This window comes from Aythya fuligula, chromosome 4, assembly GCF_009819795.1.
Source record: "Aythya fuligula isolate bAytFul2 chromosome 4, bAytFul2.pri, whole genome shotgun sequence".
In the NCBI taxonomy this organism is placed as follows: Eukaryota; Metazoa; Chordata; class Aves; order Anseriformes; family Anatidae; genus Aythya; species Aythya fuligula.
The window spans coordinates 4,415,615-4,443,531 of record NC_045562.1 but is presented as its reverse complement, the minus strand read 5'-3'; the positions used below and the strand labels follow the sequence as shown (position 1 = coordinate 4,443,531).

At 47.1% G+C, this 27,917-nt stretch overlaps 1 protein-coding gene across 2 annotated transcripts; it reads left to right on the top strand.

Moving 5' to 3' along the window:
- The first annotated feature begins 86 nt into the window (after positions 1-86).
- On the top strand, positions 87-27,723 carry MCUB (mitochondrial calcium uniporter dominant negative subunit beta). 2 transcript variants are annotated; one of them, XM_032187023.1, is made up of 8 exons: positions 87-335; positions 20,031-20,109; positions 20,403-20,573; positions 23,948-24,052; positions 24,262-24,422; positions 25,248-25,451; positions 26,603-26,719; positions 27,521-27,723. In XM_032187023.1, exons 1-8 carry the CDS (start codon positions 255-257, stop codon positions 27,596-27,598), a joined length of 996 nt encoding a protein of 331 aa, XP_032042914.1. In that variant the 5' UTR covers positions 87-254; the 3' UTR covers positions 27,599-27,723. The 2 variants fall into 2 exon arrangements, with proteins under 2 accessions (XP_032042914.1, XP_032042913.1); XM_032187022.1 differs by having other exon boundaries at positions 133-335; positions 20,034-20,109.
- The last annotated feature ends 194 nt before the right edge of the window (positions 27,724-27,917 follow it).

Below are 27,917 nucleotides of genomic sequence, written 5' to 3'. Positions count from 1 at the left end.
CTGAAACAGCCTCAAAAACAGGCAGGGCGGGGGGCTAAACCCTACAGCACCCCAACCCCACAGGGTGCAGGGGTTGTGGCAGGAGCTCCCTCAGCGAGGAGCCGCCCTCCTCCTCCTCCCCGGCGGGAAGGGGAAGGGCGCCGAGCCCCACCGACGCCCAGCCCCGGCGGCAACGCCCACGGCGGAGCTGGAGGAAGAAGAAGAAGAAGAAGAAGAGGAGGAGGAGGAAGAGGAGGAGGAGGAAGGCTCTGGCGATGCTGGGGCGGGCGCTGCGGAGCGCCGAGCGGCGTCGCCGGCTGCTGGCGGGGGGCTTGGCGCCCTTGCCCGCGCCTCAGGTGAGCGGGGCGGGCGGGCGGCGGGCACGGGCTGGGCTTCCCCCGCCTCTCTCCTGCCTCCCCCCTGGCCCTCAGGGGCTCGGACGGGGGATTTGGGGCGCTGGGGGGGCCCAGGGAGGGTCGAGCCGGTGGTGGTTGCTTGCTCGGAGCGGTGCTGCCCGGTCCCGGCCAGGCGTTGTGGTGGAAGTTGGCAGCGCGAAGGGCTGGGGGCTGTGGCTCGCTGGGCTCGGGCAGCCCCAGCAGGCAGGGGAAAGCGAAGAAAATAAAAGTTTGCTGCGACTTCACAGCTCAGAAACCCATCTGCAGGATCCCATAGCCTTAACCTGCCCCTGCTCCGCTAACCTGAATGGCTGCCCTCGGGTTTGGCACGCGTGGTTACGAGGGCGCTGAAGGAAGGAAATTAAAATAATTTAATTTTATGCCTCCTGCATCGCCTACAGCTCAAACACAGAGTGCTAAAAACGTCAGAGAGGGCATTTACGCTGCCATTCAGCACGCTCTGGCGTTACACAGCCAGTGCATCACCCCGAACTTCCCCGGGGTACCGCTTTGCAGGGCAGCTTCATGCTTTTCGAGGGCTCCAAAATGAGGCTGAAAGCTGGAGAAGATGCACCAAAAAGGAGAGGAGGAGGAGGAGGAGAAGTGCTTGTTTTGGCACTCCTGCCAGTATAGGAAGGAGCAGAAAAGCAAAGAGCTCTGTGACTTACCGGGGTGGAACTTGACATCGACGTGATTCAGGAATTAAATTTGTATGCTGCTTTTCTAGGCTAGGGAGAGGGTGTGGTAGCGTTGAGGAAAACTCTAATTTGGAAAAAAAAAAAATGCTAAATAGGAAATCTTGTTCGTTCCTAAAGTAGAAGTGTTGGGAATGTATTAATATAGCCTGCTTTTCATATGTGCAGTCCTGAGTTCCAACTTTTCTACAGAGCCATTAGCATGATAGATGACGAAGCACGTTTACTGACTTTGCCCCTTCCTGTTTTCATCTTTGGGTGCCTTTCTAATTTGTGAATATGTCTCTGCAGAACAGTTAAGGCACTTAAAAAAAAAAAAAAAAAGTGTGTTAGTATAAAAATTAAATGGATGGCCTGTAGTTGTAACTTCAAGCTAATGGAAAAATGTTAGTGTGCTTGTTTAGCACTTTGGATGTTGATGTCGAGCAGAACGTCAGATCACGTACATCGTGTCCAGTGCAAACGCTGCTGTGACCATTTGATATATTTCCCCCTGTGCTTTTTCTGAGGGGTTATATTTGCTCATGTGCATTGCTAGTTCTCCTGTTCATCATAATCATTCAGTTGAAGAAGTGTTTTGCCTCCAGATCTGGAAGGAGAGGTTGGAGCTCCTGTGGTCAGCTTGGGAGAGCAGAGCTTGGTTGCTTGTTGCCTTCGCCCTCGATGTGTGCCGGTGCCATCTGTGGCCCCATGACCCATAACAGGGATTGTGCCCCCATGATGGGGATCGGTTTGCCCAGATACCTGCTGGTGGCACCAGCTGGGGTTTTCCACTTGCAGAGCTGGAGGTGATGCTCCTCACAGGGCTGGTCCTCACGTGCTGCCGAGGTGGGTGCTCAGCTGGTACCGTGCTGACAAGCAGGTGTGTAAGTACACGGCGTGTCTGTGTGCTCTGGTTTTGACGAATAAATAAGCTGCCCTGGGGACAAATGAACCACTTTAGAGCACTGGATTTGCTGTAATTTTTCTGTAAAAGCAGGGCTTCCTATCCTAAAGAGCGGGATCCCCCATTGTCGTCTTCTCAGCTCAGTACTTAAACCAAATCCACACCTCCTCTGACAGCTCCGATTAGCTGCTCTGCTTTCAGAGCAATGTTTGTGCGAATTCCACTTAATTTTATAAAGTTGAATTTTCGGTTGCGTGGTTTGATTTGAGTACACGGCTTTTTTATCTTGCTGAGAAGCGTTGGGTGTTTATCCAGGCACGTAGTTCTTGCAGCAAAGTGCGGCGTGTCGTTGTGTTCCTTGGGCAGCCCTCGGTGTTACTACCCATAATATTATTCCCAGCAGGACGCGGTTCGTTTTGGTGGAGTCCCAGATTTGTCATGCTGCAGTTATTTGGTATGTGGCGAGGCCCAGGGGTTGCCAGCTGTTTCGCTTCCCACTTGGCTTGCAGGTTTTAACTCCCGCTGCTCGTGCTGTGCTCAGAGAAACACGCAGAGGCCACGGCTCTCGGCGAGGAAGAGTGCCTCTCACCACGCCACGGCAGAGAGTGGATGTGTTAACACAGGATCGAGCTTAAAATTCCCATTTTTCATGAACAGTTCGAGCCAGACAACATTGCAGGGGCTGATTTATTTATTTATTTTCTTTTTTACTGATCTAGTTAGACTCGGCACCACAGGGAAACTAAAACTGTGTTGCTTTTTGTGGCCGTTCCTATGCACGAGGCTCGCAGTTCAGTTCGTGCAGTGGGGACCTGCAGCAGGCTGCCGGCAGCACCGGGGATGCTCTGCAGGGAGATGCAGCCTGTGCTGGGCAGTTCCTCCTGGCTTAAAACCAGGTGCACTCGCAAACGCATCGGTGAGAAGTGTTGGGCATTTGCTTCCTTCCCGAGTTAGGATCTCGCCTGTGCTTGTTGCTGAGGAAAAATTTCTTCCTAGTGGCAAACTGCAGCCGGTTGGAGAGCCATTGTGCTTGTTTATCTGCAAAAAAGCAGGCCAGGGAGCTTTTTGTTCTTGTTTTGTCGGTTCCCAGCGCCATCCATATCTGTCAAAAATGTTTCTTTTAATGCGTTCAGCTGATAAGTTTGTTGACTGCCCCGTTCTTCAGACTGGGTCTAACATTTTACTGTTCTTCCTTTTAATAACTTTTAGTTGCCCTTGTTTACCCCCAAATTACCATAACACTTCGAGCATTAAACATTTCCAGTTTGTCCTTAGGTTTTAGGCGGCGTTGGGAGAAATGCTCTAGATGTGTCCAAACAGCCACGGGATGATTTGAAATGTCCCTTTCCTTTTTTCCCCGTGTTTTTCCTTTTACCCCTTCTCATTTGCTCTGTTGGGATCTGTCAGACGCTCTGCCAAGGCAGCCACCCCGGGGCATCGCAGGCAGCTACCGGAGTGGATTTATCATCGACTGCGCTGTGTGGCTGAGTACCTCACTGCAGTGTGGTTCAAGTCCTTGCTGTGTATTTGCAGCCTACGCAGGCCCTTCGGAAATTGAGGTAAAAGTGAAGCCAAGAACAGGAATAATTTGTGGCTGCTGGGCGTATCTTTCCCCGTCTTTCCTCCCCTTTCAACAACAAAAGTTTGCGTCGTGATCCAAACCTGGCTTTCTGGTCAGAAGCCGTGTGCTTGTGCTGGAGGAGAACACACAACCCACCGAGCTGTGTATGGAAGGAAGCTCCCACGTGTGAACTGGTAAACAGGAGAGATTTATAGCAGGTATCTAGGGAGGTACACGTCTGGATCGTGGAAATTCATCATCCTTTGTATGTAGGTACTCATGTATGGTTTGTAGTTACTCATGCATGGGTGCTGCCATAAATCCCAGCAGTGCAGGACCCGTGTGTGAATTCTCACCCCTTGTGGGGTGAGGAACACCCGAGGCCGGTGCTGTTCCTTCTGGCACCCCGAGCACGGCTTTGCTGTCAGGTTTTCCTGTACGGGGAAACAAACTGATGCTGAACCTCTGGAGGATGTCTGAGAAAATTGCTCTGCAAATGTCTGGGGTGCTCTGGAGGTTTACCACAAATCACCGCTGAAACACTGAGGACTTAATGCTGTTTACAAAAGCCGTGTGTGTTTTAGGAGTATCACTCGCTTGTAATAGTGCTTGTTTTGCTTTTGCTGCTCTGGTGTGTTTTTTTTTTTTTTTTTTTAATTTGTTTTAAAGCTTAAAGGTCAAAAAGTGAGAGCCTGTTCCAGAGCTCGTAATATCTTCCCGTGAAGGGAAATGAGAGAAAGGGGAATTAGCGGGACGGCCAGGCTCGATGCAGTCCCACTTTCTCCAGCATCTCTTTTTGCCCTGGCAGCAGCAAAGGTGAACTTCTCCTTAAGGTTTTCATTGGCAGGAAGGCTGTTGCAGGTGGGTGAGAAGGCAGCAAGCTCTTCTGAGCCTGGAGGAGGGTCGCTGTCCCTTCGGGGCCTCCTTGGAGTACGGTGTCGATGATGAGAGCTCTCTGCTAAGGGCATCTAGCACCAGCTGTCGCTCCGGGTTGCTTACTTCTCTCTTTTGCTCTTTTCCAGAAAGGTGAAAGGAGGGACAGGTTCTCTGCGTGTGCCTTGTCTTCAGCCAGGACGCTGGTAAAGACCTCGGCGATGAGGTTTTTCAAGGGGAAGAGGTGGCTTTGTTGTGAGATCAGTTCTGCCAGGCGTACGGCTGCTCACCGTGTCCCGGGCTGAAGCGACGAGCCCAGCGTCGATTCGTTTGAGCTCTTTGTTCCCTGAACTTGCGTAGGGAGGCCGGCAAGAGGGCGGTTTCCAGCCCTGCCTGTTCCGTGCTCTGACCTTCTCCGTCCTCAGCTGACCCGTGTGTCCTGGCTCATCCTGAAATTGCACCCAGTGCAGGTGCTGCGTGCTGTCCCCGATGCGCTTGGTGTTTGCCAGAGCAGCTCTGCCTTAAGTCCTGCTTGTAACTGAGCCACTTTACGAGGGCTTTGGAGCCCGATGGCTGCGAGGATAGATGGCCATACAGGGCACGCCTGACCCAAAGTCCACGATCCCCAAGTGCTGGGAAATTACAGATTTAGGCTCTTGAAGGTCAGGTCCATCAGTAGCAGAGTAAATCCCTCACGTTAGAGTGGCAGTGTGTGCTGTAACGCTAGAGCTGAAGGCAGCAATAGGAGTTAAAGTGGACGTGGCTGGCTGCTTGCCTGCTGAAGATTAAACCCTTTTTGGTCCATAAACCAATTCTTCAGCAGGCTCGTGCTCTGTGAGGACGTGGCACCCGTCAGCAGGCTGGGCAGGCGTGGATAAACAGCTTTGGGCTTGTGTGGTGGTGGCCGGAGGGCACGACCTCTGCTGCTGGTGAGGAAACGTTTAGTCCTCCCCCAGACTGAAACCAGAAAAAGTTGCTCACTGTGAAAACAGGAAACTTCGGCTTTTGAGACCGGTGTTTATCGTGACGAGCGCAGTCAGCGCGTCTTCAAAAGGGCAGAAACACTGAGTGCATTATGCACAGGCAAGATCATAACTTACTTTTTTTTTCCTTCAGAGAAACAATTTCGAAGCAATTATCTTCGCATTTACCGTCTGGTCATTTTAGATCAAAATGACTTCAGTCTTCACGTTCTGGTCAGATGGAGAGGGAATAAATTAACTGCATATGAGAGATGTGTTGTCAGTTTGCAGTGCAGGCAGCGATTTTATCCTCTCAGCACCTCCCTGGTGTTGCTTAAGAGTAGAGCGAGAGACCACGAGGTCGATTTGGAGATCACAAAAGCATCTTTAAATGTATTTGCCCGAGTGGAGGAGAAACTGCATTACTCTTCTGGCAAACCAAATGCTGTGTGTCGGAAGGAAATCAGTTGGGTCAGACTGCTCTCCTCTGGGTTGTTCTCCGTGGGGGGAATGCTCACCTACCTGTTGTGTGTCACCTGCTGTACCACAGTGTTCACAGAATAACGTTGCCGTGGTTTTTGCAAGTGTTTTTTTTTGTTTGTTTCTGAGACCTGTCCCATTCTCGGTACCTTCTCATGTTGCTTGATGTCCTTCACTTTTTGGTGCTGAAGGCTGGGTGCTGAAGGTTTTCCTTGCCCAGAAGTGGGGCCAAGGTTTTGGCTAGCCTGGTGTACCTGGTTGAACAGGCGTGTTTGTGAACGGGCAAATTTTAAGTTAATTGCAGTACGTGAAGATGGATTAAACCGCCCAAAAATTTGTAGAAGATGACAAAGCCACTGTGTAACCACAGGGTAGCTCAGTTTCCTTTTCTGCAGATCCTGTTTCTGCCTTGCCCAGAAGAAGGAAAGAAGAAGATGAAGGTGAAGGGAGAGATTGCAAAGAGTGAAAGGAAAACACAGCTACAACAACACCAGCCTGGTGGAGGTGGATGAAACACACCTGTAATAGAAATGTAATGCCTGAAGGTGGGAGTTTACTGCACCAGGAGCATGATAAATGCTATGTGAGGAGCTGAAGTCACGATCTGGCTGTGCCCAGGGACAGTAATGCTGAACCCACTGAGCACTGCTGGTCAAGGGTCTTGACTCCCACTAAGAGCACGACTCCCACTAAGATTTTTAACTAAAAGCAGGGTCTGCTAAATCTGGGCTGGGAGGGGACTGGGACTGAGGCGCAGCAGCCTGTGGTCTCGAGCAATCTGTTTGCTGCTGCTGCCAGAACCGAGAGTAAGTGCATCTCACCCGCCCTGGCCACGAGTGTGACAGGAGGCACTGCATCGAGCATCAGGGATCCTTCGTGAGGAGCTTCTGAGCGAGGTAACCCCCGGGATTAAACCCCCCGTGGTGCCTGTGTTAGCTGTGAGCTTTATTTTACTTCACACCTTCCTGCTTGGTCTCTCATGCTGCTGGTTGGATCCCAGATCCGTGTTTGTGCATCCTCCAAGGCTGTTTTTAAGTGAACCCCGAGCTATCCAGGCATCACGGCGCCCATGCTCCTGGCACGCATTTTGGCAGCGTGTGATATTCCTACATGCATGATGATCGGGGATATTCCTAGCTGTAGTGCAGCAGGTAGCTGCACGAAGCAGCGTAATAAGGTAGATGCTATCAGGAGTTATTACCAGCCTGGAACAAAAAGGTTCACGTTGATCATTCATACGCTGATTATCTTGGATGCTGTGTAACACTTAGAAGTCAAGCCCTTAGGTACTGCTTCTGGCTTTTATGGTTTTCCTCCTGGTTTCTAGGGTTTGGAGGAAGCTCTGTGTCAGTGAGCGAGCCTGCTGTCTAGTCCTGCGACTCGAGGGGCTGAGCGTTACGAAAATACTCGGGGCTTTGTGGCAGCTGTCAGACGGGCAGGAAAAACCCAAGTTGAGGAAAATATGCTTGAACCCCGGCAGCACGTACTCAGAGGGAGGGAAATGTTGAACAAAAATAATTATTGAGAGGTGATGGTGAAAGAACTGAAGTGCTGGACCATCGTGTTGAGCCCAAACTCTCCGTATTTAGCGAGCAGTTTGTGTGCATGGGTCCTGGCTTGTAGCACTGTGCTCTGCTCCGTACAACACCTTCTCTGGGGTCTTTATCTCCCCTCCTAAGTGCAGAGCTGTTCAGGCCATCCCTGTTAGTTTAAGTCACTGTTTTGGAGCCTTGATGCCTCTGCTTAAACGCGAGAAGTTGGCAGGTTGCTTCAGAGACTCCGGCTGCAGCAGGTAGACACGGAAGAAGGCAGGTATTGAACTGGACTTCAATTGTGTGATTCCTAGGGGAAGTAAAATCTGGACATGGGGAAAACAAGTACAGAGCCTGATCAGCCTCTTGTGCTCTGCAGACCCCCAGAACAAGTGATAAAAGAGCTTTTTCAGTATGCTCATGAATCCGTAGCAAATGCTCACTCGTGGAGCTGGCACGCTACAAAAGCAGATTGCAGCAAAATATGTTGGTGTCAAAGAGATTGAGATTGCTCTTTTCCTTGTGTTTTTCTCTCGTGATGGCACATTGTAAACATCGTCCTGTGTCTGTATTACTCACTTGTTGCTAATTAGATACTTTTTTCTTCATTTGCTAGGGTGTTAGTAAGCCAATTCAGATGTTCTTCAGCACTCCAGGAAAACTCTCTCCAGTCAGAGGGGTGTTTGGTGTAAGCTGCTGCAGCTCCCTCAAGGCGCTGTTTTCTCAAGGAGCTGCAGATTTTCTCATCTGAGAGATACAGGAGTCCTTTTACTGTGTGTTTGTAGGGAACTTAGCTCAACCTTCTTGAGTATTTTGTGTGTATGTGTTTTCATAAGGTCACAACTCGCCAAAAACATCAGGTACTTACTTTCTACACAAAATGCAGTGGCTCTCTGTATCTGCCTTCCATTGTTATTTGAGCCCTTGAGGTGCATTTGGGTTGTGTTTTTTTCCAGGCTTTCATAGCCAAGATGTGACGTTGTTTCCTGAGAACTGAGATTCGTGTCCTGTAGATAAGCAATTCCTGAGATATGAAAAAAAATAGCACAGGAATTTGGAAAGTGTGCCCATCTGTGGGTGGCTGATGGGTCTGATTGCGTCCTGGGACTGGGAGTTTGGTTTTTACCTTGGTCAGATGTGTTGACCGAAGTTAAAGGTTGACTTGGCTGAATGCAGAAGGCGTTGTCTCGGAGGAGAAGGAGTTTCAGCACCAAACTTTTGAGTTTTATCAACTGCAAAGATCAGAGTTTCTTCAAAACTGAAGGAAAGTCAGCTTTTTGATGCCAATGAAGTAGATGAAGGTCCTAATTTCGCCCAGGTTGCAATGGAAAACGGAGTCTCGAGCATTGTTTTAAACCTTTTCCAGCTATGAGCCCTGTTATTTACTGGTTGTGCTCAGGATTTTTTGCTTCGTGTTCTGGTTGCAGCTGCAGAATGCCCGTCCTTGCCGTGAGCGTGGCTGTCAGGCTGCAGCTCACCGTAATGATGAGGGATCAGAGGTGCTGTAATCCCTGCCCTGCGGAGCTGTGGGTGCTGCCAGGACTCGGGGGCATCCTCTGGGAGCTGCAGAAATCTGGGCTGCTCTGTGCTTGCTGCCAGCCTTCGCCCATAGCCCCAGGGGCCTGGAGTTGGATGACTTTTTCCATGTCTGTTCCTCCCTGCCCTGCTCTATATCTGGCTGATCCGAAGCTGCAAAATGTCACCCCTCTGTCTCCTCCAAGTAATTTTGAAGACTAAGAAGGAGTAGGCTGACATTATTGCAGTGGTTAATTATTTACCTGCAGCGGGCTGCTCTCAGTCTCCTTTTTCTGCACCCATCAGCATCGTAAGGTAATAAACCACGCAGAGATCATGTGTCTCTGGGGAAGGGGTTGCAAAGGGCCCTGCTTCTTGAGCAAGGACAATTAATGTCTGGTTCTTCTAAAAAAAAAAAAAAAAAAAAAAAAAGGAAAGAAAGAGAGAAAGAAAGAAAGGAATATATTAAATATTTGTTGAGAGTCTCCAGAAAACAAAGTTTCTGCTTGAGCTGTACAGTTGGTGAAGCACAGTCTGCTCACTTCTGTGAACATGGTAAAGTGGACATGAAGGTAGTGGCTTGATGGGGTTGGATTTTGCTGCTGAAATTAAACAGCAAGCCCTCTTTAGCCTGCTGTTTGCAAAAGAAACAGTTTTTAAGCCCATTCTCCCAGTGATGGTTTGTGTTCGTGTTACATCGGTGAGTGCGGAGACCAGGCAAGGGCTTCTCTCCTTGTGGTTAACTGCTTTTGCACCATGGCTATGGGTTTGACAGCTTGTTTTGGTGTTGTCACAGCACCTTCACCCCTGAAAAAAAAAGGTTTTAATAATGAGGACACTGTGTGAATATGCTGGGGTGCTGGGAAAGACCAGTGTCCTTTCGGGTTGTGTGTGGGGGAGGAATTGTGTCAGGGGACAGGGGGATAAGAGCGCTCACACGGCAGTACCTGAAATAGTCAATTTGCTTTCAGGCTTCTTGGTACCATCAAGATCCCGATGATTGAAGGGAACTCACAGGCGGTGTAAATGGTTGGAAGCTGCAGAGATTCATTTGTTAGGAATCATGTAGGGATTAAATAGATATAACTGGCCTAAGCAGTGAGTACGGGGTTGATAAATCTCACAAACGTGAGAGGTGAAAGCACAGGAGATAGAAAGGAGCTGCCTTTTGTGGTTTCAGTGCCGTGCCTTCTTCTGGACGTGTGGTCTGCTACACAGACAGCAAATCGGACAGCACTGCAAGCAAACACACACAAAAATAAAACCACCAAGGTGCTTTGATCAAAACAGAACTGAATCAACACAATTATACGGATTTCTTAATATATATATGTAACAGATTTAAAATGAAGACGGATGGACAGTCCAAAATGTAATGATTTTGTGAGCTGTTAGTATTTTTCTCTGCTGGGGTGAAGCTGAGGTGCTGGCATGAGGAAGCACACGGTGCTGTTTCATAGGTGCTGCAGACACGGCGCACGGGGTTTGTTCTTTGGTCCCCCACGGGCTTTGTGTGGTACCTTTCTGAGCCTTTCCAGCTGCGGTGCTGTTTGCTTTCTCCTCATCTGGATAAAGGATGTAGTTGTTCTGCCCTGCCTGCAGCGGGTGTCTGGGGATCAGAGACAGAGACGCTCAATTAGCCTGAGAAGAGACTTCTAATCAAATTATCTCTAAGTGCTCTAAAGACTAAAAACACGTTTCCTGCCTCCAACCATTCATCTTTTCCAAAAACATTTAAAAAAAAAAAAAAAAAAGGCTTTTGGCAGCCTCAGTGCCTGGTGGTTGAGCCCTGCCAGCTGCTGGGTGCGGGGACGAGCTGTCTGCCGGCTGTGCCTGAGCACCCAGCAGCTGACGGCGAAACAGGAGGCACGAAGACACCGAGCATTCACCCCGTTTCCTCCTGAGGATGCAAACTGTGAGTGCAGATAGATGCCTTAATAAAAATTCGGTCTCTCACTTGTGTTTTTCAAAGGTTTTGGAGCGCCCAGGCTTGTCATCTGACCCCCGTTTCAGTGGAAGCCTGGCTGATTTTCCTTGCAGAGTAAGTCTTTGCCTGCCACTATGCAGTGTCCATCTCAAAAAAAGCTGCTGAATACGTTTCTTGTCCCACTGCAGTAGCTTTAATTTCCTTTCTGTCCCATTCGTGCTTCTTCTGTGCTGTTAGAATAAAATGAAAACCAATGAAAGAAGCAAAAGGTAGAGTGTTTGGGGAGAAAGCTCGGGTTCGGAGGAATCGGATGCGTCTTGGGAGAAAGGAGCAGGCCGTCGGCGCGCCCTGTGGCCTGCAGATGGTGGTTGGCTTTGCTGTGCTCGGGTGTTACTCAAGTTCCTGGATCTGTGCGTGTCCCAGCCCTCTAAATCTGTGTCTGCAAATCTTCATTTGAGCCTTTTGGATATTTGGCCTGAGCCTTCTGGAAACTGGTACGTAGTCAGCTAGGCCAGAGACTCTCCTTTTAGGAAAAAGGCTGATTTTTCCTTTCAGAGGACACTCGACTTCTACTTATTTGTTGTGTCTATTTTGCTTTTCTGATCTGATCTAAGATGTACAGGTTCCCGTAGGTGACTTCTTCAAGACTCAAGGAAATGCTGTGGAGCACCTGAGGCTGCCTGGGCGAGCCGCAGGTGCAGTGTGGCTGCAGAGCAGCCCTCCCAGCAGAGGTTCCTCGAACCCTTTCTGCCCTTCTCCTGGTGGATCTGTCCCTCTCTGCTGCACGAAGCTCCTGCAGCACCGCTGGTTGTGCTTGTTACGGAAGGTCTGCCTAAAAACAGTAAAACACAGACGAGATCTTAGGGGTGGTTAGAAGGCAAATTGGGAGTCAGGGGAGGGTGTCACCACGGGCACGGTGGCACTGGTGCTGGAGGTGAGAGTGAGGCACGTGGTAGTGTGCCTGAGAAGTGTGCGAGACTTGCACTGTGCACTTAATGCTGTTGAATTTAATGTTTTAATAACGATGCTGGAACAAACATAGCACATCAAGCACAACGTAAACAACACCAATACATAACTGCATCCGGTGAGAGTAAATACCTGACATCTTCAATGCCAGCTGTGTAGAGTGTGAGGCAGAAGCCAGACGGATGAATTTGAGCTGGAGGATTAATAGTTGTGCAATGAATTTGCTGCATAAGAAGCTGCCTTCCAGCCAAAAGCACTAGGCTCTTGATATTACAACTCATCTCTTGATAATGCTTATTATTATTATTATTCTCACCTAGTAAACTCCCATGTAAAGCTGCTGGAAATGCAGGAGGAAGGAGCAAGGAATAATAGCACGGTGGAGACGGAGGCTGGTGGAGAAATGTGAGGCTTCAGCATCTCTTTTGGACGGGTGAGACCGGGTAGCCCTGCCCAGGGAGCTGACGGTAGCTGCCTGGGTACCTGTGTGAGCTTTTTCCCTTGCTGCTTGGCTGCTGTTCGGGGAGGTGAGGCTGGAAGGCAAGCAGTAAGGCTCTGCAAGCAATGAACACGCTTGTTTGGCAGCAAAACAGGGATGGATCGTGTTGAAAAAGCCCCAAATAATGTCACCGTTCCTTACCAGAAGAAAATCTTGAAGTGAATTGGGAGTTGGCTGAGCCCCGTCCATGCGGTTTTCAGGGTTTCATTGACCTGCCAGTTAATGTGAAACTCTGGCTACAAAGGCTTCTTTGATTCGCTGCTTTAATCCTCGAGAGATAACACTTAGTGTTTGACGTAGCCTGGCTGTCCACGGAGGAAAAAATTGAGTCCTGGGTCCCTTAAAGTCAGTAAGTGGTTTTACTTCCGACGCCACTTCGCCTACGTGTGAATGATGAACTGGGAAACAAAAGTGAGCTCTGTTTAAAAACGGCGCTGAGAGACTTCAGAGACTTCACTGATTGCTGGGGAACCGCCTGCAGCTGTCGGCGTAGGATTTCAGACCAGAAAGGCAAGGAAGTCGCTCGCTGTTTGGCAAAGGCTGGGTTCTGCCTGGTGTGCAAGGAAGCAGGTGATCATTCATCCTGTAACGGGGGCATGACAGAGCAGGCTGGCTTGAGCAAGGGGAGAAGAAAATAAGCAGTTTTCTCCTAATTGCAGGGAGTTTGTAAGCACCTAATCATGTTTGTGCTGTATGAAACCTTCTGCTGTTACCTCTATTGCATTTCATCTGTGATTTATATTCCCGGAGCCGATTCTCCTGGTAAAATGCACTTGAAAAATTGTCTTCCTCCTTTCTGCAGAAGATGCTATAACCCGTTTAAACTCCTGATGCTTGACAAACCTGCGGTAGGAACCAATAAAGCCTAATGGAGCTACTGATACACTGATGGGTAATCGCTACTAAATTCTACCTGTCATATTCATAAAGAAGATGTCAGCGAAGTGGGAATCCCACAGTACCTGAGCTCAGTGCTGCCGTGTGTTTCGGGGGGCTGAAGGAGCGTTTCGGGCAGGCATCTCGCTGCGTTGTGCAGGCAAACTGTGCTGATGTGCTGTGATGCATCGCGTGCAATTCTTTCTAGTAAAAAATGAAAAATGAAAGCTCGTAGCAGAGCTCTCTGCCATCCTCCTGTGTGTAATGCTCTGCTGCTTGGCTGATCGAACCAGGCATTTGATTATACTCAGTTTTTATTACTGCAGAGGTGTTCTGGCCAGAGGTGTTCGTGCCCAGAGCTCTCATCGTCTGGCACCCCCCTGTGCTCCTCAGCTAGCTGTTAGTGCATTGAGCACGTCACCTGCTGTATCCTTTTGGAAACGTAAATCTCAAACGTCTTTGAAGAGTATTATCAGCAAAAGGCTGAAGGTGGCTCATTGCTTCTCAGAGGAGATGGCTGGGGGAGAAGGAGGGGAAGGAAAAAAAAGAAAAAGAAGAAACAGGATTGTTGTCCTGCGTGCTTTCCATACACTTCCTTACATGCAAACATTTCTACTCTCCTACAAAGCTGAATATACAGAATATTATCAGTGAGGTTATCCAGTATAACAGTCCTGCAGATTTGACATCCCCATTAATGACCTGTAGCACAAAACCAGATCGTTTCTTCTGGAGAAAGCTCTTAAAATATCTTACTTTTTACAGTAACCTTGAGGATATTCTTTTTTTTAGATAGGTCCCTTTTGGGATTAAAGGAGGGGGTTTGGAAGTGGACATCAATCCAGCTTGGAGGAGGATGTAACACCTCACACCGATATAAAAGCACGATGCACAAACATGCTGTTGGCTTCATTCCTCGTCCCATGCTGTAACGAAGCGACCACTGCAGGTGATGGATGTCGCCCAGATCCCTCCAAGTGCCCACACAGAAATCTCGAGGCCTGATGGCTACAGCTGACAAAAAGGAGAAACGGGGTCCCTATTTGTTTTAGGGACTAGGAATAACTTTAAATTCAGTTCAGGGAGCCTGCTGGCCGCAGCGGCCCCGTGCCTCCGTGGCAGCTTGGTGTAGGTGTGTGGGGCTGGAGGAGAGATGCTGCCTCTCCATCACTGCTTTGAGCATCTGGGGATAAGCTGTTCGTGCTGGAACAACAACATCTGAGAGGTGCCGACGCTTTGGTGGGCCTGGGGAGAAGGGCAGGAGCTTTCGGCTGCTGCTTTCCCTGCCTGTTGCCCCAGCCCTTCAAATAAATGTCCTGAGTGAATTCGCAGAGGAAGAGGAAGCCGGGCAGCTCCTAATTGCCTGGAGTTGAAAGGCTGCGGGGTGAAGAGCGAGCAGCTAGCCTGCAGATTTGCTTACACCCCCCCCGAGGGCATGGTGAGTGCATCCGAACACGCCATGCAGGGCACACGGGGGCTTTGATCTTCTCTTACTGGGTTTAATTGTTTTTCTTAGGATAATAAGCTTGAGAAAAAGCCTCCGGAGATCTCTACTACAAACGTGTCTTTGTTCTCTTTGCCTGCTCTGCAGAAAGGCTGTGAAGGCGCAGGCTTCTTGTCCACAGCCAAGACCTTGAAGGGTGGACAGGTGTCAGCGGCGTGGAAGCTGGCAGCATCAGCAAAGCCACAGCCTTTTGGTGCATTTAGATGAGAAGTCTTCTCCCGTCACCATTCCAGAAGCTGAGATTTCCACGAGAAAGATAGAAAAGGAAGCAAAAATGTCTTTCCTTGACATCTGGCAGCACTTCGGCGTGTCCCTTGGGGCAGTGGCAAGGTTGGAAACCTCCATCCACGAGTATTTGATAGTGGTAGGTCCTTGGAGAGAAGTCCTCATATATTACCATTGTGGCTTTCGTCTCTTTTTCTCTTTTTTTTTTTTTTTCCTGCTGCCAGGATCTAAGAAATGGCAGCTTTACAGTTCCTGACAAAACCTGTTGAAGTTTCTTACAAGTTATATTCTTAAGTTCTCTGGTTTCTGGCTGTGGATGTTCTTACAGTGGCTGCCTCAGACATTTTCTGACGTTGCCCATCCGAAGCTATGGGAAGGAGAAGGAGCAGCCCTCTGCTTCCTTGCCTTGCTATGCCATTGCTTTCTCTGGTTAATTTTTAACGAGGTTAAAAAGTGTATTAAGCACTCCCTGCGAGTAATTTGAGCGTCCGCAGCGGAGTAACAGGATACAGGGCTGGAAAATAAACTAACCACTGAGCTCCTCTGGGGAATTACTCTTACAGTCGCCTGTTATGAAGGATGTAAATCTTTGCACGTGCGTATTAATACCAACCACTGACAGAGAAAGGCTTTCGATTTGCTCTAACCTGTCAGTTCTTCCCTCCCTGCCTATTTTTCATCAACTGATCGAAAGAAAATTGTAGTGTCCCTTTGGAAAGCTACCTCTTTACAGCTGCCTGCCCGAAGTCTTTGGGCTCACCTAACTGCAGACCTTTAAAGAAAGTGGATGAAGGAGCAGAGGTATGGGTGTTTGTTATAAAGACATCTTTTTATGGTCTGTTGTGTTTAAATAACTATATAGACAAGGAAATGTTGCTGCAGGCTGTGTGCTGCTTGGCTGCATCTGCGGGATTTTAACAGGAGCACGAGTTTAACTGATGGGAAACGCTCTTCAAGAGGTAACTAAATAAAATTTAGCTGCTGACACATAAGAAGAGTGCAATAAATTATTTTTACGAATGGAAAGAGCAGCTCTCTTTTCTGATTTTTATTTTTTTTTCCTGTGTGCCACAACCTGTCCAGTGCCTTCAATCCCAAAAGCCCTTTAAGAGAAAAACGAGAGTTGGCTGCAACTCTGGTAAACCTCTCAGTGTGTAAATCTGGCTCCACATCCTTCTGTTACTTCTCTTTTTTTCACCTCGTTTCAGCTGAAATATAGACGAGCTTTTTCCTGGCTGGCAATTTGAAGCATTACTGTTTCTCCTGGAGCTGAGTTGGAGCATTTTCTTGGAGGGAGATACGGGAAACAGCTCTGTGCATTAAGATACTCTCTTTGCAGGATCTTTGTAGGAAGAGATGCAGCAAGCCCACTTCCTTTTCTCATGGGATCCATTATAAGCATATTTTTGAAAGCAAAGTCCCTCTTGGTACCCTTAAATACTGCAGCATTTCCCAGGCCAGGATTTTGGAAGCACGGCGGCAGAGCAGAGATGCATTACGTGGGACAAATGACAAACCCGGTCTGTGCTGACAAATTAATCTTCGGACCTGGAGTGGTGCTGGAGAACAGACAGCAAAGCTCTCGGACGTGGAGGCCTCTGGGTTACTTTTTCAAACTTGGATTTGCCCTGAGGAAGGGCTTAAAAATACTCAGGGACTTCGCAATGAGCTGCGGGAGGTCCCTGGTAAGGCTGAGTCAGAGGAAAATGAGGATATTTGTCATCATTTTTATTTATTTATTTTTTAATTTAGGAAGGAGAAGTACATCCTGAGTACTCCCACGTGTCAGAAGTGCCATCCCAGGGTGAGACGCAGCCTAGCACAGCAGGGTTAGCCCAGAATCTGCGCTGTCTCCTGCGGGGGCTCTGCTTGGCCTGAAGCCTTGCAGGGGACACAGCTGAATCTCAGCAACGTGCCTCGGAGCTGCCGGCTGTGCTGAAGCCGTTGTTGCACGAAGAGCTGCGACCAGCAGAGAAGCAATGTAAGCAAGGGGGCAAATCACTGAAAAGTTGAAGAGAGGGAGAGAGAAGTTGTTTTTGCAGCTCAGTCGAGCGCTTGCAAAATGATGGTAGGAGGCTGCTAGCGCTCCTGACACCTCGTTTTCCTGCCTGTGTGATTGCTTATAAGCACGGCACAGAAATCTAGCGGCCGGTATCTCCAAAACAGGTGGTGGTGACTCATTTTAAAAAGGGAAATACATTCTGTGCAGTTATTGCAAACCCGGGCTGAATACAGATTCGTTTTTGGTAGTCGTGGTGGTTCGAGATCTGCCAGCCCAGCGGACTGTGACGGCACCTGCTTTTTTCCTCCTTTCACTTGGTTTTTAACCTTTCTGGAGATAGTTTGGTCTCAGATGGCAGATTGCTACTCGGTGATGAATTAAGTGCTCAGTTTGTTTCTCTTACAGTCAGGCTGGAGCCGAGACCATCCAATATGCAGAGAGAGACCCTCCGGGTGTCTTTTTTAGAGATGAAGAAAAAAATCTACATACAAGCCAACGCAGAAGATAAAAGCAGCTATCTGTAGTATGTCTCCCCACTGAACAGTGCCTGACGTGGCTTTTGTCCCCTCCTGGCTCAGACAAGGAGGCAGCAGCTGGAGCGGTGCCTTCGCTGCGCTCCCCATCGAGTCCCACCTTGCCCCTTCTGAGCCCCAGGGCTCATCCTCAGGCATCGCAGCTGGTGATTTCCCCCAGGATTTTTCTCTCCCCTCCTGCCCAGGGTAAAACCGTAGCACTGGGTTGTTGTTGGAAGCCTCGCTGCGAGAGAGGTTTTAATTCCTGTGTGTTTTAATGCGGCGTAATTAAAATAAAGGGCGGAAAGCTGATGCTTAGGGGAGCAGCGCGCCGTGTTAGTGTGCTTGTCTCTTTCTTATCATTGCCTTGGAGAGCAGGAAATGAGAATATGGGACACCACAGCACTGATAATAGCAGGCTGTGGCAATATTTCTTTCCCTAAAGGCTGCCTTGAGGCACTGCCGACCCCGTCTCGTGCTACAGGAGCAGGAATTGCCTGGCAGCAAGGAGCAGCTTTGGGCAGATGAGCGGGGGCCTGAGCCCTGTGGGAGTAGTACCCCATTTTTGCTGTTGAAATAACAACAGTACCCTATCTTCACAGGTTTATACAAGTGAAGAAAACAGATTTAAATACGTAGTTGTTGGCTGGCTGCATTTTGGTTCAGAGTTTTTCATAATCTTTTGGCAAGAGAAGCCGAAATGGAATAAATCAAATGGTGTTCTCAGAAAGTCCACTGGTGGCATATATATATATATATATATATATATATATATATATATATATATAAAATTCCTTTTGCAAGGTAACTTTTTCATGCGAAAAATGCTCTTTTTGTTCTTGCTTCCCCTACCTGCGTTGCAGTTTTATGCAGAAGTTACGGGTTGTGTCTGCCTATGCAGTGCTGGGGGAGGTCGGAGGCTTTCCTGCTGCCTCCTGTAGTGGGGGTGACATTAGCTCCATGCGTAAAACTGGTCACGCAGAAATTTGAGCTTGAGTTTTGCAGCAGCAGCCACCCAGCCTCGTAAAAGGTTGCTCACGGGATCAGCTCATTTCAGAAAACGGGATGTAGGTAGGTAGGTTGGGTGGTTTGCCACTCAAAAATAGCGGGTTTTGTTTGATTTTTTTTGTTGTTGTTGTTTCAAATGATGTGCTTGTTGGTTTGTTTTCGTAGCGTAAAGGCATTGCTGTCCTCGTCTCTCCCCCACCCTGTTTCTGGCTGCTCAGCTTGGTGCTGCTGCTGCTGTGCCCGAAGCTGTGCTGTTAGCCCTGCAGCGAGCTCGGGGCACGGCTGTTCCTGCTGCCAGCAGTGCTGCTGCAGGCGGTGGTGCCGTGGTCCCGTAGCACGGAGCCTTCCTCCCTCTGGCTGCCCTGACAGCTGCATCGATGCCTTTCCAGTGGCACAGCAGCTGCTTGACAAGGGCACGGCGATTTTGCCGTGGGGGACAGGCACAGGATTTAATAACTCTGCTGAAACCAGAGACTTAAATCTGGAGGCTTAGGGAGAAGGTTAATTCAGCCCCTCGTGCTGCCCCGTTCATCTACCGAGTGCTTGCAGAGAGAGTTCATTACCAGGAGCTCAGTTCAACGCCTCTGCTCTGTTTTACTGGGTAGGCTGCGTTAACAGACAGTTTAAAAAAGAAGAAAAACTTCTGTATATAAAGATATATATATATATATATATATATATATATATATATAAAGATGCTTTCAATGGATCATGAGTGGTAAATGTTAAAGTCTACGGAATAATAGGATTAAATACCTTAACAGATCTCATTTTGATAAACCGAATTGAACGTATTAAATATTTGTAATTTAATACGTTTATATTAGTAGCAAAATATGTTAAAATACATATTCATTGTTGAACGCATTGTCTCCTCCATAAACAAAATAGATGCCCCAATGCAGAGCAAAATAAATGAACTAACCTTCGGATACAGGCAGGCTGCAGGTCAGTGTCTGGGAAGGGCTGGGTGACGGGCATCTAGACCATGATGGCAAAGTTGCATGTCAAGTGTCTGTGTCATAAAAACAAAGCCAAACCTGTAAATATCCCCTATAAGAAACAAGTGACACACTTTTACAGCTGGATGGGAGGCTGCTGAGTATCACCAGGGGCTGTTTTAACCTTCATGCTTCAGGGTCTCCTGTGTAAAACAGATCAAATCCTGAATGGCTTCTCTTTGCTGGTAGGCTGCAGGTTTCTAAATTTGTGTGTTTGTGTAATTGCCTCCCCCAAATGGAGCCTGGTGGTAAGTACGTGTGTGCTTTGTTGCAGGGAAACTCGTCTACTTGGGTGAGGAAATGACCGCATTACAGCGTGTGGTGTAGCTTTTTGGCCTTCTTGGGCTGCTAGCCCGTGTGTGTGTTTAACAATACCCTTGTGTCTAAGGTATTTTGCTATTTCGTCGAAGTTTCTGACTGCCTTTGTTGCCTGAAGGTTACATCACACAAATTTCTCAGTGTTGGGCATCCCCGGAGTGGTTTAGCCCACGTGGTTCAGTTGATTTATTCCTGAAAAGTGCTTCCCGGAGGAATGCCGGGTCCTGGTCATCTCCGGGCTGGGTGCTGCCTTTGCCCAGACCCTCCTTGTACCCAAACCTTTCTGAAACGTGCTCCCTGTGTTTGTGCAGCAGGTGCAGCTCTGGAGGCAAACCAGGACCTGGGCGCGCCGGGAAGGAGCCCGCTACAGCACGCTGGTGCCATCTGATGGTAAGGCTCCCGGCGGGGTCTTGGGCAGCTTCCCCGGGACAAGGGTGCGTGTCTCCATCAGCTAAGGGGAGAGGGAGATGCAAGCACGCATCTCACGAGGCTCGATGGTGTGAGATGAGGTTAGGGGCTTGTCATACGTATGTTCCAGAGGACATCGTACTGCGTGCATTAAGGAGATGCAGAATGTAATGCTTGGTTTTCTTTATTCATCCTGTACTTCAGAAACAACGTTTAACTTAAGCTGCAACTTCCAATATGTTTTTTTTTCACTCTGTTTGTTGTTCTTCTCCCAGAAGTGACTATTAATTACAGGCATGGTCTTCCCGTGATAACGCTGACGTTGCCCACCAGAAGGGAACGCTGCCAGTTCGCTGTGAAACCCATGGTAGCGACCGTGGGGGCATTCCTGAAAGATGTACGGAGAGAAGATAAAGGAATTGTGAAAGCAGAAGTCTTCACAACAGGTATCTCCCATTCCTGCCTGTCTTCAGTTGATTTAAAAAGGAATTCATTCATTTTGTACTTCTCACTTGAAACGATTTCAGTCCTCCAGCAGGTTTAGCATCGTTGCTGCTGGGATGGTTCTTGAAAACTTCCAAGGTTTGCTGGTGTTTCAAATTCAGTGTCGGAGTCTTTTTAGAAAGGCTGATTTAAAATGCAGAATTGGACATATTATAACCTCCCCAGTAGTTTCCTAGTTTCCTCTATTATCATTTTTTTCTGGTAGCTTCTCTTTGTCCTGCTGTTTCTGAACAAATGAGTCTCTTCTGGTTTCCTTGGGATCTGTTTCTGTCCTTGTTCTCTGTGACTGTTCTGAGAGGCAACCAGTCTGGCTCCTAAGGACGATGCCTGCCCGTTGTTCCCTGTTCTCTGGAGCTGGAAGAATCTGTTTCCCCTAATGCAAATTTGAACTCATATGTAAAATGTATTAGGAGCTAAGCAACCAGATAATGTGTGCAGTGATAAAGGGCAGCTTTTTGAAACTCAGAGAGGTTTCATTAATCAGCTGGAGTACCATATTTCAGGGCCCTTGGGCTGAAAGGAAAAGGCTATACTCACATGTTAGCATTGATGTGATTTTTCTGCTTGTAGCGTGTTATAATACCAGAAATAACCAGAAGTGGTTATTTCTGGGGAGGTGTGCAGCCCTTTAACTAAAAGCATCTGTTTCCTCACACCCAACTCCCCACCACCCCTCAAAAAAAGATGGCATATCCCTACTAAAAGATTTATTTTCCGTCAGATAACACACAGAAGAAGGGATGGGGTCAGGGCAGGTTGTCCAAAGGTTCAGAACTGCGTGCACTCTTAACGTGCCCTTTCTTCCTGGCTGATAGTGCAGGGAGCTGCAGGGACTGAAAACAGACTGATGCTTCTAGATTAGGAAGCCATGGGTCTTGGAGAAGCTGTTTTGGTTGTGTTTGGAAGTTGACTTAGTAAAGCAGAAGAATATCACACAGAACAACATGTTTGCATTCTCTAGACCAGCGGAGGTGTGATCTGTGTGGATCCCAGTGCGTGCGTGAGCTTCATGTATGCCACAGCTTGTGCGTGGTTTTGATTTTATGTTCTACCTGCTGGATAGAAAAAGTAGAAAATTCTCTTTAAAAAGATAATTTTCTGAGGCTGTCCTGTATTTTCAGAAGGCACTGCGACAAATCATCACTGTCAGCAGCTGGCTTTTGCCTTAACGGGCAAGTTTTCACTGAAAATGATGCCTCAGGGGGTTGAAGCAGGGCTAACCAGGAACATGCTCCGGCAAACAGTCGCCTCTCAGTCTCTGCAGCAGCATCCATGAAATAAGTGTCTGTGACTCACTGATGAATCCCATATTTCGGTGTTATGTCAGGAAGGCTCCACGTTAACTTCTCATTCTGCTTCAGTGTCAACTTCAGTCGGTTGTGAGGCACAATTCGGGCTGTTTTCACCCAGTGTCATCTGTTTAAACACCCAGCTTTGGAGTAAAAAACCCATCTGCTTTGATTAAAACTGTTTTTCAGAAAACAACTCTACTCTGTGTTTTCAAGTGAATTGTAAAGGAAGAGATCAGCTCAGATGTTTAATTCATTAGGAAACTGATACTGTAAAGAGAAACAGTTGGTCAAGTGTTCAGAGTTGAATTTGAACATTTATTACCGAAGAAAAATTATGAAGGTTTGATTTAAGGCAGACACTTTTCTGTGTCATTTAGCCATTTAATGAAGCCCAGCCTCAAACAAAAGCATTAGTGCTGTACTTGATGGCCCACTGTCGTTGTCAGCAGATCTGCAAAATTTCTGTAGACAAAAAATATCCTTTTGTCCACATTTGAACACCTGGGCTAGGTGTAGGAATGCCCGTATGGAATTTTCTGAAACTACACAAGCCCTCCTCCCCAGACTTTCCTGCTTTTCAGCTAATGAAAGGTCGGCCAGGTTAATGAATGTGTGTTGTATCAGATCCAGCACAAAGAGCCTGTCTGGCATTTTTTTCCAAAGGATTTTTTTTGCTTAAATGTCACTTGATAAATGTCACCTTAATTTACATGCAAATGAGGTTCCATGTTCTATTACACCGTTTAAAAAGAAAGGGAGGGGGGCAGAATATGTGGCTGGGCATGTTAACATTTCAGATTTTGGACTGAAAGCAGTAGCCTTCCAGGTTTGCTTTCTTACCCACGTCAGGTGGGTCAGGGAGCCAGACGGTGCAGCAGCTCGTGGAGCTCAGCAGCCTCCATCTCAGCAGCTGGGGCCAGGCTGCAGAGTTACAGTGAATAAATAATTGGAAAAACAAACAAACAAACACACAAAATACAGGCAAAAACAGCCAACCATGACAAGTTTTTGCAGACAAAAACCTTCGTCGGATTTTGTAGCCTGATGATAATTCATCTCCAGAATAAAGCCTCTGCTTTCTGCTCCTGCGCGCCCCTCTGCAGTGGTAAGGGAAGATGCCACACGTAGGGAGAGGTTTTAAATCCCCTCTGCCCTTTCTTGTTGAATGTCAGGTAGGAAGGGATCCATCTCTCACGTGGATGCAACCTGTTGTTCAAGACACCCCAGGTCTACCAGAGTGCAAATTTTGCTAGGTCGGTTGCGCGGGGAGTGCCAATATTAGTCAGAGCCATAACACAAGAGAACACAACATGCCTGCTCGTATTAGGGACGATATCACTACACTTCTATCCATTTTTGTATTTTTTTATATATTTACATTCAATGAGGCTTTTAAAAGTAAACCCTGAGCCTCCTTTTCTAAAGGCTTGCTCAGATATGCATTAGGAAATATCTCATGAGAGACACTTTCTTCATTAATGACCACTATGTATGTTTTTATTATTATTTATTATAATAAATAATAAATTTATTTATTATTTAGTATTTGTTGAGTGGGAGTTGCTTGGGGAAATAACTTTTTTTCTTTTTTTTTTTTTCCAAAATTTCCTGCATGCTTCAGGTCCTTGGCTGTGTGCGTGTTTGTGTTTTGAAGGTCTGCAGCCAGATGCGGTCTCCTTTATCCAAGCAGTGCATATAGAGATGCTGATATTGCAGAGCATGGTGAAATTAAATGTGAGAGATGTGTGTAACACAGAGGGACAGTCGCACTGGGGTAAAGCACTGAAGACTACCTAGTGAAATAGTAGGAAAAGTAGCAGTAAAACCTAGTGACACTGAGAGAACTGCAAAGTCCGAATGCTACCTGTAGAGAAGGCATTAGGCACACACTCAGTATTAATGTTTTCCTCCTTACTGTTTAGTATCAGTTACTGGGTAATAATGGCAATCATTAGTAAAAATCAGCTAAGGTTTAAGATTATTTTCAGTGGGAATGCTTTATGGCATAACTCTTTCATCCGCAGATGGTAGCAAGGTTTCTGATGCAACCTTGATGGAGGTCTTACTGAGGAATGACTTTAAGCTTCTTATCAACAGCACAGCGTACAGCGTGTCACCTCCTGTAAAAGGTAAGAGCCGTGCTTAATGACTCTGATTATCTCACTTCATCTAGTGAGAGTCGTGGGAAATCTCAGACAAATGGAAGCTCTCAGGAGAAAGCAATTTCTCTGTGGTTTTGTACCATTGGATGGTCCTGCTTTGGGGGTTGAGGTGGGGGGAGAGAACGGAGAGGGGCAGATTCCTGAAATGTTTCATATGACAAACACTTTCCCTTCAGATAAGCTGAGTAGTGAGCATGCTACTGAAATGGAAGATGTCAAATCCTTGATTCACAGACTGTTCGTGGCTCTGCATTTAGAAGATCACCAGATCAGGAAGGAGAGAGAATTGCTGCAGAAACTGGACCATCTGAAGGAACAGCTGATGCCTCTTGAACAGGTTGGAAGAAGAGGGTGGGGGGTTGTTAATTTATTTATTTATTTATTATTACAAAAGCATTTCCTCGTATCAAGAGTAAGTCCTGTGATAGAAGAAGATCGGCGTGAAAGGCTGGGGTGTGTCTTCTGTGTTTGTCATGCAAACAAAGTCAATTCAAATTCAATTCAAATAATTTTCAGTTCAGTTCTTTTTCCCTCCTGCTTTGTTTGTATTCTCTGGGTAGAAACCACAACACCTGGACACATGGCTAGCATTGGGATTGAGCATCCACTTTGCTGGCTGAGTTCTGAGTTCATTACAGAAAAAAACAGAAAAATGGTGAGGTGAAAATCATCTGTGGTTTAGGATAGGGTTTTCTGTGTCACCAAGGCATCAAGGCAGATTGTATGGACTAATGGTTGCTGTAATCCAAGAGGAGAAAGTATAAATGTTGATCTGAGGCAGGTTATGGTAACCAAACTTGAGCTGAGGAAGCCAGAAAGAGCCTGACAGGACGGGCAGAAACTTTTCCTGGGCTTCAGACCTGCTGTGTGAGGACCAGCCTCAGCATCAACCAGAGCTGCCTTGAATGATAAAGAGAAATCCAGCAGATGTAAATCTCTAGTAGCGGGGAGGGGAGATTTAACAGCAGCATCTGTTGGTGCACAGCAGCCAGGAGGTCTGGTTGCCCTTGGATTTCAGTCCTTGTCTTACTTGGCAGGTTAAGTCAGTAAAAGGAGAGTATTGAAAAGGGATCCAGCCCAGCAGGAGTAAATACAGTGCAACTGGCGAGCAGCTCCTCAACTACTGTTTGTTTGAACAGGGTCCTGTATTTCTTCTCCCTAGATGAAAGCCAAAATCATGGACAGTGCAGACGCGAAGACCTCCAGGCTTCTGTGGGTTGGCTTAGCTCTGATGTCAACACAAGGCGGAGCGCTGGCATGGCTCACGTGGTGGGTCTACTCCTGGGACATCATGGAGCCAGTCACGTACTTCATCACTTACGGGAGTGCCATGGCTTTCTATGCCTACTTTGTTCTTACTAAGCAGGTGAGTCCTCCTCCTGGAAGTGTCTGGAGTATTGTGAAGAAGAACTGATTCTGAAAATCATCATGTTTTGGGCTCTGATGAAAACATAGTTTGGTACGAAGCCTTGCTATCAGATGAGGGCTTATTTGGTTTCTGATGGGATCTGAAGTCAAGCCAGGTGCTGTTACACGTGCACTGCAGAGCACCTGTTGAGCAGAACTACTGCTGCCTGTAGGACTTCATAACCTGGGGAATGAGAAGGGATGAATGAAACCTACCTTTTATTTTAGATCTTGGTAGACCGTTTTCACCAGTTTTCACAAGCACCTGGCTTGTAGCTGTAAAGGGAGAGCAGCTAGTAGTGCTGTGCCAGCTCATGAGCACTGCCTTACAGCTGGCCAGGAAGCAAGGCACTGAACAGTAGCAACGAAAAATACAAAACACAACAGATGTTAACTGAGCTGCGCAATACAGGCAAGTCCTGAAACCCTGTAAGACTTGATTTCTTTTTCCTGTTGTAGCTCTGTACTTTACTCCCAAAGTGGACATCTGGATGTCTGACTGTGATACAAAACTCTGTTTACTAAAGAGTTATGTGGAAGAATAACTACTGCTTCCTTCCACAATACCAGGGGATCCACAGACCTCATGAGATGTCAGTTTCTTTTAGTGAAAAGGGAAGATGTGTCAATTCTTATGACCAGCTGTCTCTGAATTTTACTCCTCACTGATTTTTAAAAAGGGCTGAGGTATTCCTACTTCATGTATGTAGATATACATAAATCTCTAAATACAGAGATTACCACTTGGCTTTTCAGAACAGCTGTTGGCACCTTTTCTTGAGATGGAAAGTCTTGGAGAAATAACTGTTGAACTTTCTCTGCCTCCTTGGAAAGCCGTGTCCATTCACTCCGGTGGCTTCAGTCATGAAGATCAAGCTGTTATTATGATAGAGAATTCCTCTAGACGTGATAAAAATGATTTCTACCACGTGTCTTAAAAAGGCTGCTAGGGGCACACCTCTACATGTACCTCTTAACAGTACATGGATTGTGTGTGCAGCTGTGCACACCTGTTGAACTGGATAAACCTTCCTGAAACAGGCTGAATTTTTCTGACCTCTACGGGTTTTTCTTGCTAACCTCCTACCTGTGCCCCTCTTTCTTCACCAGGACTACCTTTACCCTGATGTTAAGGACAGGCAGTTCCTCCACTACTTCTACCGGAAATCCAAAGCCAAGCATTTCAATGTGGAACAGTACAACAAACTAAAAGAAGACGTAGCAGAGGTATTTAAACGCAGTCCTTAAAGAATGTAGTAGCCTCTGGGTTAAGACTTTTTCAGTAAACTCTCAGCTAACAGAAATTGACCTCAAGGTTTGTTGCATTCATTGCTTATCAACCAGTCTGAGCTGTTTAACCATCCAGCGCTTGCCATTGACGTGTAGGCTGCTTCAGTGCGTCATCAGAAAGGGAGACTGCACGAGTGAAAGTTCAAAAACGTTAGTTTCTGAGCCCTGCACACCTGCTCTTTCCATACTTGACTACGTTGCATTCCCAACAATTCTAATAGAATATTAGAATTCTAATAGAGTTCAGCATTTGACAGCTTAATGCTACTCCTTTGGTAAAAGATTTCCATCTGGTCTCCTGTATTGTAGAAAAGATGGTGCGTGTGCTTGGGAGAAACAATGTGGTCTTCGTGGAAAAAAAAAGTAGCAGATCCTACTCCCCAATTCTTATTTTCCCATCCCATCTCTGACCCAGTGTTCAGTGTGTCATTAAAGAAAATTGAAACTACCCCTAATTTTAGTTCAAGACCTGTGGTTAATGGTATTGTTTCATGAGTGGAAGTTGGCAGAAGGCTAGGTAGTCCAATACTTTTTCAACAGACTGCAAATATGAGTTTTTTAATTGTAATTTTAGGAAAATAATCCTTTGGGGAGGGTGAGGGGAAGGTGGTGTAACAAGGCATACCCTGCTCTCTGGAGACGGGCTGAGTGACCCGAGTGTCTGTAAATGTTCAACGTCCTCCATTTGATTCATCTAGTTTCTTGCACAAGACCAATGCCTTCTTTCTCGTGCTGCAGGCAGAAGAATCCCTGAGGCGTCTACGCCAACCTCTGCACCTGAGACTTCCGATCCAGGAAATTACTAACAAGGACTGACGTTGTTTTGGTATACGTTAGAATTGTCCTTTCAAACCTGATGTGAACGTTTAGTTACTGTATAGAAACTGGATATTTTTGACCACTATAGTTTTGAAAATTACAATAAATATCTATAAAAATGATTTGTCAGTTGATGGCTTTGTTTTGTTTTCCTTTGTCTTTATTTGCTCTATGTTTTCAGTCCCTTAAGGAAGTTGCTGAAGAAAAGTTCTTCAGATATTTGTCAAATCCCTTCAGTAAAATGGAGGTATTCTGCTTCCTGGTAAAAATGACAGGGATGTTTTTTAGAATGAGGGCTGTCTTTTTAGGACCATGA

What these genes read in the sequence shown, in the direction of transcription:
- MCUB (XM_032187023.1), top strand. Translation starts at nt 255, where the DNA reads ATGCTGGGGCGGGCGCTGCGGAGCGCCGAGCGGCGTCGCCGGCTGCTG. An exon ending in ACTTTGTTCTTACTAAGCAG is followed by an intron (nt 25,452 to 26,602) that starts GTGAGTCCTCCT and finishes TTTCTTCACCAG; the next exon opens with GACTACCTTTACCCTGATGT. An exon ending in TAAAAGAAGACGTAGCAGAG is followed by an intron (nt 26,720 to 27,520) that starts GTATTTAAACGC and finishes CTCGTGCTGCAG; the next exon opens with GCAGAAGAATCCCTGAGGCG.